The sequence below is a fragment of the Cucurbita pepo genome, chromosome LG08 (genome assembly GCF_002806865.2).
Source record: "Cucurbita pepo subsp. pepo cultivar mu-cu-16 chromosome LG08, ASM280686v2, whole genome shotgun sequence".
Classification (NCBI taxonomy): domain Eukaryota; kingdom Viridiplantae; phylum Streptophyta; class Magnoliopsida; order Cucurbitales; family Cucurbitaceae; genus Cucurbita; species Cucurbita pepo.
The window spans coordinates 7,795,542-7,815,845 of NC_036645.1; the positions used below are offsets into that span (position 1 = coordinate 7,795,542).

The 20,304-nt window shown below is 35.4% G+C and overlaps 4 protein-coding genes and 1 long non-coding RNA gene across 7 annotated transcripts; 2 read left to right on the top strand and 3 right to left on the bottom strand.

The window, feature by feature from the left end:
- Positions 1-550: 550 nt before the first annotated feature.
- On the bottom strand, positions 551-3,117 carry LOC111800749 (alpha carbonic anhydrase 1, chloroplastic-like). 2 transcript variants are annotated; one of them, XM_023684583.1, is made up of 6 exons: positions 2,505-3,115; positions 2,099-2,310; positions 1,851-1,960; positions 1,268-1,370; positions 968-1,141; positions 551-853 (listed from the first exon to the last, which is right to left on the bottom strand). In XM_023684583.1, exons 1-6 carry the CDS (start codon positions 2,575-2,577, stop codon positions 731-733), a joined length of 795 nt encoding a protein of 264 aa, XP_023540351.1. In that variant the 5' UTR covers positions 2,578-3,115; the 3' UTR covers positions 551-730. The 2 variants fall into 2 exon arrangements, with proteins under 2 accessions (XP_023540351.1, XP_023540350.1); XM_023684582.1 differs by having other exon boundaries at positions 2,099-3,117.
- LOC111800750 lies at positions 760-1,567 on the top strand. The gene is made up of 3 exons (XR_002816014.1): positions 760-860; positions 1,070-1,167; positions 1,280-1,567. It is a non-coding gene; the product is annotated as an uncharacterized LOC111800750 (long non-coding RNA).
- A 1,874-nt stretch (positions 3,118-4,991) lies between the features above and the next one.
- LOC111801175 lies at positions 4,992-8,780 on the bottom strand. Of its 2 annotated transcripts, none has more exons than XM_023685172.1 (13): positions 8,376-8,780; positions 8,085-8,149; positions 7,702-7,774; positions 7,540-7,558; positions 7,313-7,432; positions 7,119-7,188; positions 6,555-6,598; positions 6,383-6,424; positions 6,245-6,304; positions 6,095-6,162; positions 5,951-6,008; positions 5,757-5,874; positions 4,992-5,322 (listed from the first exon to the last, which is right to left on the bottom strand). In XM_023685172.1, exons 1-12 carry the CDS (start codon positions 8,669-8,671, stop codon positions 5,785-5,787), a joined length of 1,005 nt encoding a protein of 334 aa, XP_023540940.1. In that variant the 5' UTR covers positions 8,672-8,780; the 3' UTR covers positions 4,992-5,322; positions 5,757-5,784. The 2 variants fall into 2 exon arrangements, with proteins under 2 accessions (XP_023540940.1, XP_023540941.1); XM_023685173.1 differs by having other exon boundaries at positions 4,992-5,327.
- A 1,935-nt stretch (positions 8,781-10,715) lies between these two features.
- Positions 10,716-12,922, bottom strand: LOC111799764 (heme-binding-like protein At3g10130, chloroplastic). Its single transcript, XM_023683234.1, has 8 exons — positions 12,628-12,922; positions 12,448-12,534; positions 12,228-12,298; positions 12,014-12,115; positions 11,827-11,931; positions 11,570-11,705; positions 11,169-11,278; positions 10,716-11,067 (listed from the first exon to the last, which is right to left on the bottom strand). Exons 1-8 carry the CDS (start codon positions 12,848-12,850, stop codon positions 10,993-10,995), a joined length of 909 nt encoding a protein of 302 aa, XP_023539002.1. The 5' UTR covers positions 12,851-12,922; the 3' UTR covers positions 10,716-10,992.
- Positions 12,923-13,870: 948 nt separating this feature from the next.
- Positions 13,871-20,157, top strand: LOC111800759 (uncharacterized protein At5g03900, chloroplastic-like). The gene is given in 15 exon segments (XM_023684593.1): positions 13,871-14,389; positions 14,392-14,469; positions 14,682-14,789; positions 14,883-14,983; positions 15,095-15,175; positions 15,262-15,334; positions 15,426-15,491; positions 16,158-16,241; positions 17,007-17,072; positions 17,714-17,856; positions 17,938-18,024; positions 18,102-18,165; positions 18,260-18,403; positions 18,742-18,900; positions 19,798-20,157. Coding segments are annotated over 14 exon segments (1,578 nt in total). The 5' UTR covers positions 13,871-14,050; the 3' UTR covers positions 18,886-18,900; positions 19,798-20,157.
- Positions 20,158-20,304: the final 147 nt, after the last annotated feature.

Here is a 20,304-nt window from a genome sequence, read left to right on the forward strand (position 1 = left end):
ACACTTTTCAGAATTATACAATTAGCTTTTTTTTTTTACTATTTAATTATTATATATTATTATGTTCTAATAATAATTTCCATTATTTAATTTTTAGGTTTATTTATTTTTTATATCTCTTCACCTACCAAAGTGATTTTAAAATAGGAAAAATATTTTTTTTTCTTTTTTTTAACCTGTGTCCCTTTCTTCAGCTACCTCATTATTTAAAAATAGATATTATTAATAATGTCGAGTTGTAATATCATATGCATTAAATTTCACGACATTGTATTATAAGTAATTAAACCACATTTCTATATAGTTGTCATTTACACCATTAATAGAAGATTTTCGTGACATATCGTCCTATATAGTTTGATATTAATGAATTTATAATATCAAACTATATTATAAATTAATGAATATTAATTAAAATTTATTTCTTATAAAATTCTAAAATTTGAATTTCGTTTCATTTTAAATTAATACATTTTTTAAAATGTAAATTAATTTTAGTTTTGAGGAAACGTGAAATGACGAGTTAGTTATCAATCAAACAAGGAAGGGTAAAGAGTAGGAAAGGTTAGAATCGTATTTATGAATTTTTGTTCCTTCCGTACAAGAATTTAAAATGTTCGCAAGCCAAACAATTCTCGTTTGCTTAAATCGATGGTTAATTGAGCGGCAAAAGATGGCGCCGATAGAGAGAGGGGGAGAGAGAGAGAGAGAGAGAGAGAGAGAGATTTGACTACTCCTCGTAAATCTCAATCTTCCGGTCGTTAAGCGGCTGAACTGGCCGGGCGTTGTTCTTGTAGACCGGAGCCAATGGCACCTTTAGAGCTTCTATTTGCTCCTTCGAAATCGTCTTCGTCTGCGAGGTAATATTTACAATGTTATGCCCTAATTAATTTCTAAGCCGTAAACTAGCTGCGTTCTGTTCTGGTGTGTGAGGAGTTTGAGAAATCGAGTTTTGATCTGGATTTACCGTGCCGAGAATGCTCCACATGACGTTCTCGGTGCAGGGAGGAGTGGTGAGAGAGCCGATGTATCTGTAATATTTGTTCTTCCTCACGAGCTTTGGTTCTAGGTCTCCGAGTGCAACGTAAACCTCTTCGTTGGTGCCGGTTCCATTCGCTAACGCCGCCAATTTGTCTTGTACCTGCAATTTCGCCGGGCGATTTTACGGTGCCGTGATTGTGATTTTGTAAATTTGTATTTCGTTTTTTTTTTTCCTTTTGTAAATGTGTGTTCTGCGAGGATGAAATTGAGTTATTGATTGATGTACCTGCTGGAGCAGGGGATCGGGATCGCCGTATTGGAGGAGGATTCCTATGACTGAGAGGATGCCGTTGTCTGCTTGATGGAGTAGATGAAGTTCGGCTGCAAATCTGTTCGAATCGGAAAGTTCGGAGGTCAGTTGAAATCCAAAACTCCAATTATCTAACAGATGAATTTGTCCTGATTTAGCTTATAGTCATGAGGAAATTCATTGATTCAACTCTGCTCACTTAACTAATTGTAAGGTTTTAACCTCAGTTTTAGTCTCTAATGTATTCAAATTTTTAAAACTATTGTTTGAATAAGATTTCCGTGTGTCCAAACATGAAAATCAAATAATAAACCAATGTTACATCAAATAATAATCTAATAAAAAAAAAAATTAGGAATCATCTGAGAATTATCTAAAAGATGAGGGAGTTTTGGATATTTAGTCTAGAATTTATTTTTCAAATCTGTTACAAGTTTCTTAGGAGAAAAAAAAATCTAGGTTGGGCAGTCTGATAACTTGGTGGGCTTGGGCCTATAATGGGCCAGCCCAAAGAGAGAAAAGAGGAGAGAGAGAGAAAGAGAAAGATGGGTAAACTCACAGCCGGCCGTTGAGGCGGTGCTCCGATGGAGAATGCCAATGCATTTGTTGGAGGGTGTAGCTTTTACCATTTATGACAGCCATTCCACCTGAACCATTCTCAAAATGCACCTAACATTTGTTTCTGAATTTCAGTTTTTTTTTTTTTGTTTCAAAAAAAAAAAAAAGAGATAAAAAGAAGCATGAAACCTTTTGGTACTTGAAAAATTAGAGGGCCAAAATGTTTAAATAGGTTAAGAAAGGGCAAACCCCAATGTTAAATCCATTGTTGATGAGTGTAGCATTAGCAGCAGTGTATCTTTTGACTAGTGTCTGATGATAATTGCTAGTCGCAGTGAGGTTCGTCACAATGTCTATTGGCGACTGCGATTTTCCATTGGAGCAAGTTGCATAACTTGGACACAGACTTCCCCAATTTTCAGGTCCTTGCGGGCCCATATAAGTAAATGGAGTGGATTGATCTGTCCACACCAAAAAAAAGAAGGGAAAAAATAAATACAGTTTAGAAGAACCATTTCTGGAATAAAAGGATAGAAATTCCTTCCTTCTGAACCCATTTCCCCAGAAAAAGAAACAAACAAACAAACCCATAGTGTTTTCTTTTTCTAGAACAGTTGAAGAGAAGAGAAAATGAAATGGAAAAATTGAGGCTTACGTTCACCGGCTTGCACGAAAACAACAATAAGCAAAAGAGAGAACACAAAAAAAGAGGAGAGGAGAGGGGCCATTGGTGCCAACTCCTAGTGCGGCCGCTCTCCCTCTGACAATAGACAAATACAGTGGTGTTTATATACATAACAAATTCACCTTTATAAGGCGAATTATGGGGCCATCATGTGGTGGCGGTAATACCTCCTTCTCTCTCTTCCTCATAGAGAATGAGAGAGACAACGAAGGGTGCCTAAATTTAGAGAAACTTCTTAAAAAACCTTAAAATTTAGGTGGCGTGTTTTTTTGAGCGAATATTTTGGTCACCTTGGCTTTACATGTTTTTTTGTAGTTTCTTATGTTCTGTAATTACTTTATCCACCCTCTATTGCGTCTTTATTTTTAGCCTAATGAAAGTTTTCAGTCCACAAGTTTATTTCTTACTTACTCTCTGTTAAAAGAATGGGAATAATTAAAGATTTGTGATTCCATGTCACATGTCAAAGCTTGGAGTTTGGTATCTAAATTTTGTGCCTAAGACCCCCTAGATGCATTACCTTTACCGGACATTCAAGGGTTTAAATTTTGATGCTATTATGATGATCATGATGGAAGAAAAAACCAAAATGAAAACAAATATACGAACCTTTATCTTAAAAAATCTTTGACTCATTATGTTATCAATTGCGTTATAATTAGGATTGAATCCTATGATTGAATTGCCATTATTTTGGATTTTTTATATAATTATGTTATCAATTGCCTTATATATAATTAGAATTGAATCCTATGATTGAATTGCCATTATTTTGGATTTTTTATATAATTATGTTATCAATTGCCTTATATATAATTAGGGTTGGATATTATGATTGAACTGCCATTATGTTGGATTGGTTATATCATTGTGTTATCAATTGCGTTATAATTAGGGTAGGATTTTATGATCGAACTGCCATTATTGTGGATTGGTTATACGATTTTGACGTTGAGCTTTAGGGCTTTTAAACTCATAGATTAGGGTTGGATTTTGGAGTTTTGATGGGTAGGATTATTCATTTTCTGAATAGAAATTAGAATTCAAATGTTTTTTTTAGTAGGCGCTGACATGTTTGCAATGTATAGGCTTATTGTGCGTTTCTATATTTGTTATCTTTTAGTGATTTTTTTAATTAGTAGTAGGTTAATTTTCTTTATTTAAGTTTACAGTATTAGGATACTTTTCTTTATTTAAGTTTACAGTTAGGTTAATTAAGTACCATGAAAAATAATTTCTAATTTTGGTACAAAGGAATTCATCTTTCTAATATGATTATTAGTCTCCAAAGATGACATTAATTTATTAATACTAAAAAAAAAACGGGAAAAGGAATGACTTCCTTTCCCTTTCACTTTGAGAAACTTTAGGCTTAATGATTTAATGTTTAGAAATGACCGAAAAAGGAATTTAAAAGTTAATTAGGTTTTCCCTTTCATTTGTCTCTCTCCCTTACATCAAAGAATGGTGTTCATGTGTAATTGTGTAATTGTTGCATTGCATTATTGTTTGTGGAGCCTCTTTTACTGGATTTTGTCTACAAATATATATTTTTTTCCCTCATTTGTTATCATCCATCAATACTAAAAAGTATACACCATTATTGCATTTCTCTCTTCTTTTTCCACTTTTATTACAAACCAAATTTGTTTACATCTTTTTTTTTTTTTTTTTTTTTTTTTTTTTTTTTTTTTTTTTTTTTTTTTTTTTTTTTTTTNATTTCGGAAAAGAAATCATAATTCTTAGTATTATCGTTGTCTATTAATTAAGTCTCATGATTAAGAAATTACTTGTAGATAATACTTCTTTTTGTATTATTGTTTTTGGAAACCTTTTTGAAATCTAAGAATAATTCTATGAAGCAATCACTTTTTTTTTTGTTTTTTGCATAACATATATATTTTAGTTTTCTGTTCTTAGTTTTTCATTTTAGTTTTCTAATTAATACATGTTTAATAACATTTTTTTCAAACCAAATTCCAGTTTCTTGTTTTTCATTCCCATTTTTAGTAATCCAAAAGTATCGAGAAGAGAATTATGTTATCAATTTTATATTTTTTTTAAAAAAAAAAATGTTGTCTCAAAACATTATTAGAGAGAGAGAGCGCGCTTCAAGCCTATAGCACAATCGTAGGTTGAAGTACAATGAATAATGGGGAATATTCTCTCCAAACGTAAAGAATGGAAAATAACTACTATAAAAAGAGGAAATAAAAGAAGAAACCTCAACAGCTCAACTGCCCAGAGATAGAAAAGGAAAACTTCTTAATCTCTATAAAACACTAAACAGACCCTAAAATGGTTCATAAGACAGAAAGTTGAATGCTACCTAAATATAAACAACCATTGTTGCAAAATCATTGACGGATTTTCTTCTATCAGCATGCATATGAAATATTTAGACAATATTCAACCTGGTTTTCAGTTTTTATCGCAAGCAATCACGAGATGAATGCGTTTAAGTCGTAGATCTTAAGCAAATAGGGCGAAAACTATACATGTGGTGAATATGAACAGTAACAGTCGACATAGAAAACAGAGTATTCAGCATGATCTCGAGTCGACATAGAAAACAGAGTATTCAGCATGATCTCGAGTCGACATAGAAAACAGAGTATTCAGCATGATCTCGAGTAAGGAAATATCAAAGAATATTCACCTACAAGTGAAATTGAAAGTTCGGGGATTCATATGGCTGATCTCAAGAAGGCCTTCAATGAACGGGCAGAAAGTTTCTTTATGTGAAGTGGGGTAGAGGAATTCCATTAGAGTTATACAGACCCCCTACCTGTCCTGTCACAAAAATTGGTGAGAAAATGAGACACATTGAATGGATCATATTCATATGCCAAACTTTGAAACTTCTAGTGCATAGATTCTGCCGGAGAAATCATTTAAAAGTGATTTCTCAATTTGTTAATAAAAATAAGGAGAAAAAAAAAAAACAGAAAAAAAAAGAGAGAAAATACTTCATAATAAAATAACAAAGTCTTCGTAATATAATATTTTTTAAATTGAATTTGGGGCAGTATAAAATTAGTAGGTATGTTTTAATACTATCTTGAATGTTATGAATCTATTAGACTTTTTAAAGTTCAATAACTTCGAAACTAAACTTGTAATTTATCCAAAAAAAAAAAATCTAATATCATAAATATTGGAAACTCAAAAATAATGTGTTCACGCCTTCACGGTGCAAGAACGGGAGAATAAGAAATAGACCTGGAAAATGGCTCGCAAGCATGGCTTTCTAAAGAGCGTAAGTTGCTTGAAGATACTCCACAATTTCAGCACTTTCAAACATACGCACCCCAGTGTTGGGGTCATCCAAGTATGGAACCTATCAGCCATTTGGTGCAAAATATCATTATTATCTTTGCTTGTTGGAGAACACTCAAAACATGACTAAGAAGTACCTGAAAGTGTCCTGCTTTCTCGTACAACTCTTGTCGTTTCGGGCTCCCACGAGCGCAACTGAATTAAATAAAACAGGAGAAGTAAACATCACAAAATATTGATGTACTTAGCTTTACTAAAGCATTCATTTTAAGAGACTTTACTTATGTACTAAATGCGGTAACTCCAACTCCACAAGTACTTCACGAACAAGTTTGCAAAAAGGAGAACCCTGACAGAGAAGAGAAGCATCGAGATTCAAATATAATGAACTTATAGCATTAAATTTTCAAATAAGTCTCTGATTAAATGACCTCATATGCCCATATTTCTAGTGGGGCAGGTGGTAGCTTTGATGGCTTATAGATAGAGCCCTGCAATTAACGGAAGCAAGGTTATTTACAAAATTACCAAGTCTCATAAATTGAAGAGGTAAGAATTTGGAAATATACCCTGCCCATACGACCAATCATAGCAAAGCCTTCTGTCAACGTCTGCAACAAGAAGCTAAGTAAAATATAGCACAATGATGAGAAACTTATTACCTTACCCTATTACAATTTTTTTTTTCTACAGGTCAATAAATACTAACAAAGAAAAAAAAAAATGGAGTGAACTACGAACCGTCAAAAGTCCAAGAGAGAGAGAAAGAGGTACATTTCCATCGCCTACATGAACAAAAATCATTATCGAAAACTAGAATGAAGAAAATTTGATAGGGTATGTTTTGATCACTAAAACTGCTCTAATGGTTAAATGATGAAAATTAAAAGCTTTAGGAGTGTAATGCTCAAGCATCGAAGCAAAAAAAGTATCATTTCCTACTTCAGCATTGATATGATGGAAAAAGTTTTAAAATTATGAAAAAGAGATTAAGCCTGTTAGGAATAACGACTCTCCACAATGGTATGATATTGTCCACTTTGAGCATAAGTTCTCATGGCTTTACTTTGGGCTTCCCCAAAAGGCCTCATACGAATGGAGATATATTCCTTATTTATAAGCCCGTGACCATTCCCTAAATTAGCCAACGTGAGACTTTCTCCCAACAATCATCAACACAGTCTTCTTCTCCTTTAGGAACAATCAACGCTTAATGAACAAAGAAAAAGTAATAATCTATTTTCTAAGATATAATTAGGGGAAAAATGGATTAAATTGATTGTATCAATTGTGAAAAGTCCTCACCATAGTTTTGAACCAGATACTTGATTATTTCATCTGATTCATACATTGAAACTCCTGTGTTAGGATCAACCTGCAATCAATTTTTCAGGAGTGGAATAATTGAGGTTCCATGCATTATCAACTATTTTGAATGAAAATTCAAATTTTGATTTGCTCCAAATAATGAATGAAATGGAAAAATGATAGTTTCAAACCATATATGGAAATTGCTGCTTTCCTCCCATCTGAAGAACTTTGGGACGGAAGTTTGGACCATTCCGAGGGCATGGATAGAATAGAATATCAAGATCTAATATAGCAACAATTTCCCTGACCTGCGAACACCCAAAAAAAAAAAAAAAAAGGAAATGTCATGGGAGTAATGAAAAAAATGGAAATGCAAGATCCTTCATTTGATAAAGTTCTTTTGGAGTAAAATTACCTTCCGACAGAATGGACAACTGTATCCGTTGATGACAATCCATGAATTGAGATGGTAATAAAAAGAAAGATTGAAGTTAGTTTATTCTCAATCATAGTGAATTCATAACACGTCAAAATTTGAACAAAAAGAAGGTCAGTCTAGGCTTTGAAACACAAATACCTCTCAAACTCATATATCTCAATAGGCTTCGTGGGACGAGGTCCCAACTTAGAAGTCTCTTTGACCTTGAAACCTATTGTTAATTTAACAAGTGGCACAGATTGCAGGCAAAGACATCAGTTCAAAAGATTCTACTCCATGATCATAGCTTTTGGTTATAAAAATTGTCATACGAGAAAATCAATCTCGAACTAGTTCAAATAGATAAAAAGAAACTTGTGAATTCCACGTTCTTTTATATTCGTGAGTGTCCAAACAAACTTGCACACCTCAACTATACCATTTTCACAAGACAATTGGAATTCCACATATTTAAGTAAAAAAATCTAAGATAAACATCTTGTAGCTAATCAACCAAAAAAGTAACTAATAAGAGTAGTTACCAGCAATTTCAAGAGCATATTTGTCTGGGGGAAACTCATTTTTGGGAACCAATGATGCCGAATACCTAGCAAGATACAGCATAAAAGCAAGCCCATTAAGAACATTCCAACTTCCAAGCAATCCATGGTCACACTCAACGAGAGTTATGTTACTGAAAGCTCATTCTGAGCGTCTTATGTAGTTGCAATACGAAAGGCCATATTACCGACTTTAAACGAAAAATTAAAAGAAAAAAAAAAGGGACTAAACTTTTTAAAATTTAGAAATAAAATAGACAGAAAGTTTCATACCCAGAGACAAATACGCCAGTACCAAGCCTAAATACCAAGGCAAGAGAAGCGCCCAAGACATCAAAAATCTTGTCTGGTCTGACGCCGAAACGCTTAGGCTCCGGTGGCTTGAAATTGGGCGGAGGAGAAAATGAAGATGAAAACCCTACGTTTTCGTTTTCTTTAGTCCCCACGGAAGTTGAAGAACTCTCAGACGGCCGTGAGGTCGCTCGAATAGAAATTGAGCTTTTCGGGGTTTTAGTGCTCGGAAGTTGTCTTAAGAACAGAGTTGATGACAAATTCAGAGCTCCCGCCATTTTTCCGCTCCAGATTCTGACCTGCTGCTTGTCTCCGGAAGCTGGAAAGGTTAAGCACGTGATTTGCAGGCGTAAATTGAGCAAAAATATATTAAGTTAATAATAGGTGGTCCGGAATGTGACAAGTACTCTAGTTTAGCATTCTTTTCCTATTTATCCTGGGCGTGTGGATCGGGTTATTTGCTATCCCTCAACGTCAAACGACACATCGTCAATTTCTTCACGTCTCCTGTGCATTTCGAACTACATGTCGTATGTTGCTTGTAAATTGTAATGTAATCCCCATGAAACTTGGGCCTCTATTCTTATCTATCCTCTTACCCAATTTCTATTTTTTTGCCATTTTGACTTGAGTTAGGGATTACATAAGTATGATATAGAGTTGAGACGCCCTCGTCATCCTCAATCCTACAAGAAAAATACTAATATGTCATAAGTAATTCAAATGACTTCAATGCCATTCTATTCTTTTTCTTCTCTCTTTTTTTTTCCCTAGATTTGTTTTTAATCAAGCATATGAATATGAATTGTGCTTTGAACTACTCTCTGTTAGTGCTCTAAGAGGTTGGGGTGGGAGCCTATTTTCTTTTATATATGTATATATATTAAAAGAACTATCCAAATAGGATTTCCAGCCAAGCATTCACAGGCAGTACGAGTAACTAACACTTTCGCTATACGGGAAAATGTGAACAAAGTTGGTAAATAAAACAAGAAGAAATGGAACATCCATACGAGTTCTCACCAGGTGGAGTTGGATTTTCATGGCTACGCAATGTCTTACAAGCTGCTTCTAGTCATCTCCAGCCGGATGCGGACCTGCTATTTCGTTCCACCTCAGTTTCCTAGAGATAACAAGAAGCAAGTTAGATTTTTTAATCCCGAGGTGGGAAACAGTGAGGTAAGGAATGAAACTGAAGTTAGATGTTAGGAATCACGACTCTCCACAATGGTATGATATTGTCCTATTTTGAGCATAAGCTCTCATGGCTTTGCTTTGGGCTTCCCCAAAAGGCTTCATACCAATGGAGATAATATTCTACACTTATAAACCCATGATCATTCCCTAAATTAACCAATGTGGGACTCTCCCAATAATCCTCCCCTCGAACAAAGTACACTATAAGCCTCCCCTGAGGCTTATGGAGCTCTCGAATAGCCTCCCCTTTATCGAGGCTCGACTCCTTTCTCTGGAGCCCTCGAACATAGTACACCATTTGTTCGACACTTTAGTCACTTTTGACTACACCTTCGAGACTCACAATTCTTTGTTCGATATTTGAGGATTCTATTGACATGGTTAAGTTCAGGGCATGACTCTGATACCATGTTAGGAATCACGACTCTCCACAATGGTATGATATTGTCCACTTTGAGCATAAACTCTCATGGCTTTGCTTTGAGCTTCCCCAAAAGGCCTCATACCAATGGAGATAGTATTTCTTACTTATAAACCCATGATCTTCCACTAAATTAACTAATGTGGGACTCACTCCCAATAATCCTCAACACTAGAAACCTGCGTAGGAATGAACAATTTCCCACGAGTTCATTGCATTTTGATGTAAACAAGCTATTGATGCAAACAAGCTAGAAACCTGAAGCTATAATTCTCCAGGAGTTCATTCCTAATAATTTAAAGAATATAGTATCTGTAGTTTCCACTATGATAACCAAGGATAAGAATAACAAACAGAATAAACAAGCTATGCTGGAGAAAATATAGGGTAGAAAGAGGTTTGAGATCACAAATCCCAAATACGGAATTAAAGTCCTCGTTGTATTTCTGTCTCACCTAGTTATGCTGCTGTATCTAAAAACCATTCCATGCTGAAACTGCCAATTCAATGAACAAGGTCAAAATTATATAACAAAAACAACCTATTCCTAAAATCGAAGCTCACATTTGAATTCTGAGTCAGCCAGCACAATTGGCGTAGCAGTTGGTTTTCCAATCCAATTGATATTACAATTATGAGGTATTTCAACTTTATATCATTCCACATTTTTTAGTTTGTTATAATGGACATAATCCCACAGAATAAACATGAAGTTCAGTGTATCAGCATTCATCAAACTCCAAGGTTAATGGAAATTCTAAACCATTATATCTGAGAGGTAGACCGGGATGAAATATTGAAGCCACTGGCATGTTCAAATCTATAGTATTGAGTTCCATTAGTGCACTATCCATTACCTAATGGAGCTCTATTTATAAGTGAAAGTGACATTTATACACACATATACAATCCATAATATGAGTAAAAGGGGACTGTACAGCAGAGGTGAATTTCGAGATCGTATGATGGTAATGATGCTTGCTATATTTCTTTCCTCTCAACTTCAAGTGCAATCTCATTTCGACGTTGAAATGGAAGAGTAAAGGGTGGATTATACTGCAAACCGCATACATAGAGAGTTAGCAACTATCAAAAAGCAAGCCAAGTATGCATTATGAAAAAACAAAGATATTACTTATCTTGGATAATCATAATACCTGTGCTATCTCCACAAAACTACCCGCTTTAACTTGAAACTCCTGGTCGTTCTTCAAAGCATCCCTTAACCTAGTTTCTCTTCGTTTAACTTCTTCATCAGTGACAAAACCTAATTGGACAACCAATAATAATAGTAATAGTAAGAAACATAGTTGATTTGCGTAAAAACATTTGGAATCGAGGCTCCTGAAAATGTCATCTCACTATCAGCAACATTGTTTCAAGTGTTAAAAATATTGAAGCGTGATGATGTAAACTTGGCAGCAAATATTTAGCAAGTAATTGTTCAAAGAATTTGAACTTTTCCAGCAATATGCTTGGAGACTATGAAATGGTGTAAATTTTTCAACGAAGTATTCTACATAGAAAGAGTCGAGTTTCTAGATTAAATAGAAAAGACCTGAAAAGGCTATAACTGCAACAATTTTTCTTGGGACTTCTTGAATCCTAACAGAATTATCTTGGGGCACTGGCAAGTTTGGACCATATTTGGAGGGCATTACAAATGACATCTTCCACTGATCTTTACCATCGACCTGAAAAATCAAGGATGGAATAAAAAATTTACAATGTCGAAATGGAAACACATAAATACCATATTTGAATACGAGAATGAAAGAAAGATGTCTAACTGGTGTCAACATGTGAAGAGCTTACATTTTTCGTAATTACAGGGGTTGTCATATCCATTTTTTCCCCATCAGATTTGGTTTGGCTCGTCAAAACAGGTGTTGTCATTTCCATTTTCTCTTTAGCCGTGTTCTAGTATTACAACCAGATTTAATATTGGATGAAAAACAGAGATCAAGATTAACAAATTTCATCTTGGATGCTTCAAATCTACCTTACCGAAAAGGTACCCCGCCAAGACATTGAAGGATTGAGATGCGCCATTGAAATCAAATCCACTCTTTCCAGGCATGGTTGTTTCCGCTATAAAGTAAGGCTGTTCAACCGATCATTGCCATAGTTTGTGTGAGCTAATTTTTAGAATAAGTCGGTATTATGTTTAGCAATGAGTCTGTACAAAAGTAAATTGAGGAGGTAGAAAATTATACCTCAACCTCTCTTATCTCGTATTCGTCTCTTCGACTTAAGACCTTGAACTTCATAGTCTCGAGATCAGGAACTAGATTAACTCAACACGAATTAATAAACTAAAAATAATAATAAGAGACAGAAATACGAACTATACTACATTAGAGCTAAATCGCAGGACAAAACTCGCAAGTGAGAAATTCACAACCTATCACACAGTACAAACAAAAATACAAATACCTGCCATCAAAGCCTCCTCTAAGTTCCGACTCTCGAACCTTTTAGGCAACAAGTATTTTGAAGTTTCGGAAGCCAATTCCAACAAGACTGCAGAACAACCGAAAAAATAGCGGATTAAACAAGAACAACAACTGTATCTTCGAGTTCAATCAATTACCAAATAAGATAATAAAATATTACCGCGCTGAGAGAGAGAATATGTTTGGGAAGCGAGAGCAAAAACAAGAGAAACTCGAGCTTCCTGAGAGGAAATGGTCCTTCGCGACTGTGAAGAAGCTACTGCAGTGCTATCCTTGACCGTAGAATCAGCGAAGATAAAGCTTGAAGACGATCGGTGACGGATTCTCGAAGATTGAGGACTTAAAGATCCAAACGAGAGGACGAAATGGTTGCAGTGGAGCATTTTTTCTTCAGCGATTTCAATGTTCTGTTGCAGAGAGTAGAGTTTGTGAGGCCTCGGTGACGGTTGAGTATATTATTTCCCCGCGAATCCACTCTCATGGCGTCGCCACAAGCCACTCTTTAAGATGGGCTGAAATTTCAAGCTTGGGGCTCTTCTCTGGGCTGAATCTTGAAAGATAGGCCCAAACCGCAACATCCCAAGTTGGGCTATCCCGTGGGCCGGGCCCAACAAATGGTATATTTTACCTTTTCATAATTTTTATTTTTAATTTGTTTATTACGAGCTCGTTATGTATGACCGTCAGTCTCATAATTTTTAAAACACGTCTACTAGAGGTACGTTTCAACACCTTTATAAGGAATGTTTCATTCCCCACTTCAACCAATGTAGAATTTCACAATCCACTTCCTTGAGTCCCAATGTCCTTGTTCACACGCTAACTAGTGTACGCAAACCCAAGTCCAACTCACCGTAACAGATTTTGTTCATCATTACCGTCAGCCTCACGATTTTTAAAACACGTCTATAGAAAGAGGTTTTCACACCCTTATAAAGAGTATTTCGTTATTCTCTCCTACCAACATGAAATCTCGTAAATAGACTTAGAATAGTCCCGAGTAAAGCGCAAACGACACTGAGTCAAACTCGTGACTTGGATTAAGTCCAACCCAAAATGTTTAGGATAAGTTCAGACTCAAAAGTTAAGCTTAGTAAATCAAACCCAAATAGATAATTTAGCACAAATTATTTGATATTTTGAATATTGTGCACGAGTTAGGTTATGTAAACCTAACGAGCAGAATACGAACCTTGATATTACACATTCAGATGCGTTTTGCTGGTACTATATTAGACATTAGTGTCTTTTTTTTATATATTTATTATTATTATTATTATTATTATTATTATTATTTTTTGTTACTTATAGATATTGGTTATTTCTATTATCATTTGGATGGTGTAAATTAAGCTAATTTTGTAGATCAACGATAACACGATTATTTAATGTTTGTGTCGACTTATTTTCCCGGGTAATTGACTGAGATACGCGTTGAAGAACAAAAGGGTGGAGAAAGAATTGAAGAAAAACAATCCCGTCGCTTCCAAATCAGAGCTACTCACCGTAGGATTGTCACCCACTGCACCTATTTCGATTTCCATGGCCAATTCTTGAAAGTTTTATTCAAATTCCTCAAGTTTATGCGAATCATGGCGACAATCTCCACTTCTTTCGCCATTTCACAGAGTTCTCGCTTCTATTTCCACCCTCTCATTACTCTTAAACCCTCAATTTGCTTAAAGCCCTCTCCCGTTACTTTTCCGGCCATCCATACGCGGATTTCGCCGCTAGACTCTAGGGCAAGGGGTTCGGTTCCGGTTGTGAGAGCGGGCATTGACATTCCTTCCGATATCAGACCTGGAAAGTCAGTGGAGAGCGACAAATTGCCGACGGATGTGAGAAAGAGAGCGATGGAGGCTGTGGACGCGTGTGGAGGGAGAGTAACCATTGGAGACGTTGCAAGCAGGGCGGGACTTAAGCTCAATGAAGCTCAGAAGNGCTCAATGAAGCGCAGAAGGCTTTGCAGGCTCTAGCTGCTGATACCAATGGCTTTTTGGAGGTATTTGTTGTTAACTCATAGAGTTGCATGTAAATTTAGGCGCTAAACCAAATATAATATTGCATTGGATATGCAAGAGTAGTTCATCTTCCACCGGAGATGACAAAAGGAAACACTAGTTTTGTTATATCTGTAGACTGTAAATGTAAACTATAGGCATTTTGAAGTTCTTAATTTTGTGACTGCAAAATTTTTCAAGATGTTCTTAACAGGTTTCTGATGAGGGCGACGTTCTCTATGTTTTCCCCAAAGACTATCGTTCAAAGCTTGCAGCCAAATCGTTTTGGATAAAATTTGAACCTCTCATAGAAAAGTCAAAGGTATCGGTCAGGGAATGTTGGGTTTATCTCTGAATTGTTAGTGTTAGGGAACAATTTTTGTGTGTTTAACGGCATTCTTAACTCAAATTTCAGGCCGCTGCCGAATATCTTGTCAGGGTTTCGTTTGGCACGGCTCTAATTGCTTCAATCGTTCTTGTATATACTACAATTATTGCTCTTATTTCAAGCAGAAGGTTCGCACTTTATTTTCAATAGTGAATCCTTTTCGCAATCCTTGATCATGAATAATATAGAGTACTGGTTTGAGGTAACTTCAAATTATTGATTCAAGTTTAGTGATACAGTGAAGAGGATAATCGCGGAAGACGTGGCAGATCATATGATTCAGGATTCACATTCTATTTGAGTCCGACTGATCTTTTCTGGTAATATGTTTTTTCTTTGTCACACAATTGACAACTTTGTTTTAGAGGACTTTTGGCCATCATTCATCCTGTTTGCGTTGTGTAAGGTACTGGGATCCATATTACTATAGGAGACGTCGACTACAAACAGAAGATAATAAGATGAACTTTATTGAATCTGTATGTGATTAAATGATCTCTAGTCTTTATTACAATCCTGTTCTACTTTAGCTCAGATTTAAATGTTAACTTTGAAATGGTCTTCTTTTAGATTTTCTCATTTGTTTTTGGCGACGGGGATCCAAATCAAGGAATTGAAGAAGAGAGATGGAAGTTGGTAATATTTGAGGACTGTGTTCAGTGGTCCGTTACTTTCAATATTTTATTTTCCTTTTTTCTTCTTGCCTTTTCCTGTTGAAATTTTTACATGAATCTAGTGTCTTAGTTCTTAACGAACTCCCTCGTTCTGAAGGGGTTTTCAGTTTTGTGTTCCTTTTCCTTGCTTTTAACTTTTTCCTCTCTTGGATGACCTTTCTCAGTATGAATTTTTATCACGATTATTGCTCCTCGAAAGACTCCCCTGTTTTATTATGAAGTTACATTTAATGTTTTTAGTTTTCTGTTTATTAGAAAAGAGTTTGTTGGGACAATTTACATAAATGATGTAGGACAAAAAAGAAGCAAAAGCCAGTAAGCCGGTTGCAAAGTTTCTTGACATGGATGCTAGTTTCGTAATCTATCTAGATCGTCACTGTTCACCTTTTGTTAATATTGGCTTCATTTTTGCCCCATTGTCATGCTTATATTGAGTTAAGGAGAAACTTTCTTTGCATTATCATCGACCATGTACCACTAAGTCAATCTCAGCCTTTTTTTTTTTTTTTTTTTTTTGCACTTTTCTGTAATATAAAGTTAGTTATAATTGTTATCTAAGAGTAGTTTGTAGACATCATATGTGTATGTAACTATTGATATCAGTTAACATTTTGAGCTATACTTGCAGATTGGGCAATACATCACCTCCAACGGTGGGGTTGTAACTGCTGAAGAGCTTGCACCTTATCTGGATGTGACAGAGGGGAACACAGTAAGTTAATGTTAGACTTTATACATTGTTCTTTGGCAGGCGTCAAAGAAGGCTTAAAGCGCCTGCAGAGGTCTTCCCAACATCTGCACTTTCTACCTTTACCCAAACAAAAAGAGTCCTCTCCTTTAGAATGTTGCTAAGACTGATAATTGATTTCCAAGGGCTTTTCAACGTTGACAAAGAACAACAGCACAAAATCCAATTCTCAGGAACAACACCATACTAGCTGATTATAATACTATGCCGTGGAGCTGTCTCCGTGCTAGGTCCTTAGACTCCTTACTGTTAAAATTCCTCAAGATTTTGTCTATATCCTTTTAAACCCTGCTGGAAGTTTTAAGGATAGAGTAGAAGTAGTTGGGTTGATTGGTTAGGTGCTCCAATTCCGATCACCCTTCAGCATGCTTCCACTTATTAAGGTTGCAAGAGTCCAGAGCAGACATGCAGAATATCTTAAGATTTGGGATTTCTCAAAAGAGGGGAGATCCAAGTACTGAAGGGACCAGTCACCAACTTCACACTTGAAATCATCAGTCACTTCTTTCACGTTTGATAATGTCAGTCAATACCAACCATAATGAACTTAGCAAAATTGACCTTAAGAATTGGTGCCTTTTCAAGGATGTGAATAATTTAGTCGTGGTTGCCAACCATCATTGATTGGCGGCTATTTGACATTTTGATGGGTAGAATAAACTCATATTTTATTGTAATTCAAGTCTAATTTTTCTATTTGACTTTGTTTCATCCTCTTGATGATTGCAGGATGATGAATCATACATTTTGCCAGTTCTTTTACGTTTTGATGGCCAACCTGAAATTGATGAAGAGGTATGTTTAACGAGGTATGAAATGCTTGAATGGGTACAAATAGCTCTAGTTACCCATATTTGAGGTCAATAATATATGAACATAAGTCAGTTGCTACCTTGAGCCTTGAAATGGTATGCTAATACAAAGCTATGTAATGAATCAATGATATGGTTTTATTGAAATGAAGAATGAAATAGTACTGCATGATGTGAATTTAGACATTTTGTTCTAATTCTATTAAATTAAAATTAGCCCTAAAAGCTTAAGCTATTAATGTTGGATGAAATTTTATTATTTGATAGAATATTTTTGGAGAGTAGTTGCCAGTAAAAAAGGATTTGTTGGAAGTGTGCAAGGTGCAATATCAGCTTCACATTCAGGGTTGGGGTGAAACAAAAAGATAAATTTTGAGGGAAAAGAAAAAGGATTTTGAACATGTTAGGGGTAAAATTTGTCCTTATTGTTAGTATAAATATGTAAAATCTATAAAATTTGGTGTTTATAATGACTTTCAATATTCTCTATGGGAAACTTTCCTAACTTTATGTATTTTTTCCTGAAGTGTTGCCTATCCTCTTCTGTACTCTGTTTATTGACATGTCACTTCGATTTCTATAAAACATATATATAAATATTCACTAAAAGTTATTTATTTATAGGGAAATATTCTATATCGATTTCCCTCCCTTCAGCGCACAGCTTCTTCTCAGCGGAGTGGAAGGAAGGAGTATGTGGGTAGAAAATGGGCTGACTGGGTTGGAGGGATTGAGAATTTTTTCAAAGAGAAGAAATGGGTCTTCAGGTACCGTGGTTAAGTTTCTTCGTCTTGTTTGGGAGTATAATTTAAATTTAATTAATGATCAGGACTTTTTTTTGTCTGCAGTAAAACAAGTTATTCAGAGAGAGCAATGGCCATTGGATTGGGAGGGCTTAATCTGTTTGGTGTTATAGTGCTTGGAGCCATGTTGAAGTATGGATATTTAGACTGGATTGTTTCGTCGCGGTTTCTGAAAAATCTAATAATTTTCCCCAATTCCATTTTTGAAGGGATGTTGCCGTTAAACCAAGTGGACTTATCAAATTTGTATCAGATATATTTCCTCTACTTCAGGTTTGGTTTGTTGTAACTTCAAAATTCAGAAATTTCTTTAACGCCATTTAATTACTTTGGTAAATAAAATTGTGATCATGAGAAAACTGTGCAGATATATGCTGGTTCTTTCTTCGCAATTCCATTGGTCCGGTGGTTCATTACCCAGAAGAGAAATGCTGAAATAGGAAAAAGAAACCAAGCAAGGCAAAAGCGTGCCCAAGCCCTTGAATTGCCAGATGTGTCACTCAGGCGCAAGGTAATTAATATTTAGATCACCAAAATAAGTTTGCTCCTCAGTAGATCTAATCATCTGTTTTAGGAGCGGATTGGTGCCAGATTTAAGAAGAAAGTACCATATGAACAAAGCTCTATTTTGTTTCTTTTTCTCCTCCCCAGTGTTCTGTTTTAGCGTCATTTTAGTACCCTGGCGATGTCTATTTCAATTCCTGCTTCTTAATCTCTTGCCTCTGCAGCAATTTTGTTTCATCATTTCTTTCGTATTTTATTTACTTGGACTTGTTGCTCTTGCTTTTTCGAATTATATGCTCGAATTATATGAAGCTTAGAATCTAATTCTTTGTACAATCTTATCAGCTCCTCAGTGCCCGAGACATGGCCCAAAGAACTGTGATTGGTCAGGATCGAATTGTATATAGTACTGATCGAGACTTAATTGAACAAAATTATGAGCTCCAAGAATGGGAAAGGAAATTCCGAGAGATTGAAAAGTCAGATTAGAGGACTGGCCAATTGGTAGGGTATTGTATCTCACTCTTTAATCACTGATTGCCATTCCCCTATTGTCATAGAGCTTGCGAAGCTGTATTTGCTGTTTATGTGCACTTACCGTAATGATCAGGCTAAAGGATGAAATTAATATTTCTGTAGATAATTTTTACATAATGCAACGGCTATTAGACTGCAAATTTTTCTTCATTGATAATTTTACTACTGACGGGTAGATAGGTTTGGTGATTTATCTGTCAGGAGAATTATACCCCAAAGGTGAAAGGAGAGAAACTTCCTTAGACTTCTTAGACCAAAAACTTGCTTAGTTAGGTCTTTGTTTTGTCTTTAGGTAGACTTCATAGAATAGGCAGAGAACCAACAATACAATCAGATGAAAAATGAAAGAACCAACTATACGATTAGATGATTAGATGAAAAATGAAAGAGAAGAATATAATTGGGCTCATTTTTAGAACATAACTCAACTAGTTAAGACACACTTTTGATCTCTAGGTCAGAAGTTTGAATCTCCCCACCCCACGTTTTGTTGAATTAAAAAATAATTCCTAAAATGTTGGGAAGTCTCATGACCAACATTGAGATGAAGTGTTAGATAATCCAAACACGTACTCTAGGAAGAAGAGAGGGAAGAGACTGAATAGTTAATATAACTTAGTTTCGATTTTTTTTTTACTTCAAAATAGATGTGAGTTATGAATACACAAAAGGCACACAAGTAATACGATCTAAGAGTTTTTTTTTTTTGGCAACTAAATGTAGTAAGGTTAGCCAGTGATCAGGTTCACACAAGTTGACCCTTCGACCTCTTCTTAATTGCATATCACTAGTTTATTTATTTTACGGCGGTGAATTCATTTTCGGGCCTTGTATACACATCTCACTAGTTTATTTCTTTTGTAGATCCATGATTTCAAGGTCTCGACAGCATCCCATGCTCACAAAATCATCGAGATTTGATCAAGCTGTTTGATTAGCTCGCAGGGTATGTGGTTCGCTTTTAATTTTGGTTGGTGAACTTGAACCTCCGTTGTGGGAGACTGCTGAAGACTGATTCTGCTTCATAAAAAGTTCTTTATTTTTTAGGATTAGACTGCATAATAATTATTTACTATGTTAAAAAAATTGATGGGGGCAGGCTGGGAGAATTGGTCTTGGTAATGGCAGATTCTTATCCTCATCTATCTTTTTAATGCTGTAAAATTAAATGAACCAAATTGAAAATATAGCACAGAATAATTTGCATTTGTTGTTTGGCTTCCACATTCAACAGAAAAATCTGTAAATTGATAGCTTCAATGATGTCTGCATACTGTCCTTCGGCTGTGCGTTTTCTAAAACGATATTCCCAAAACTTGGCTTGGAGTTTGAAAACGCTTGTAAGTGAGAAGAAAGCAAATAAATTCGAGT

Bases quoted from the DNA above. Each gene is read 5' to 3' on its own strand.
- LOC111800749 (XM_023684582.1), bottom strand. From the start codon at position 2,440: ATGGGTTTGTTTGTTTGTTTCTTTTTCTGGGGAAATGGGTTCAGAAGG. The intron at 1,371-1,850 runs GTGAGTTTACCC...CGATTCGAACAG, and splicing joins CACCGCCTCAACGGCCGGCT to ATTTGCAGCCGAACTTCATC. The intron at 1,142-1,267 runs GTACATCAATCA...GCGAAATTGCAG, and splicing joins CCGATCCCCTGCTCCAGCAG to GTACAAGACAAATTGGCGGC.
- LOC111801175 (XM_023685172.1), bottom strand. From the start codon at position 8,671: ATGGCGGGAGCTCTGAATTTGTCATCAACTCTGTTCTTAAGACAACTT. The intron at 6,599-7,118 runs GTGAGGACTTTT...TTGTTCATGTAG, and splicing joins GTATCTGGTTCAAAACTATG to GCGATGGAAATGTACCTCTT. The intron at 6,425-6,554 runs GTTCGTAGTTCA...TTCTTGTTGCAG, and splicing joins TCTCTCTTGGACTTTTGACG to ACGTTGACAGAAGGCTTTGC.
- LOC111799764 (XM_023683234.1), bottom strand. From the start codon at position 12,850: ATGCTCCACTGCAACCATTTCGTCCTCTCGTTTGGATCTTTAAGTCCT. The intron at 12,535-12,627 runs GTAATATTTTAT...GTTGTTCTGCAG, and splicing joins ATATTCTCTCTCTCAGCGCG to TCTTGTTGGAATTGGCTTCC. The intron at 11,932-12,013 runs GTAGATTTGAAG...TTGTAATACTAG, and splicing joins CGGGGTACCTTTTCGGTAAG to AACACGGCTAAAGAGAAAAT.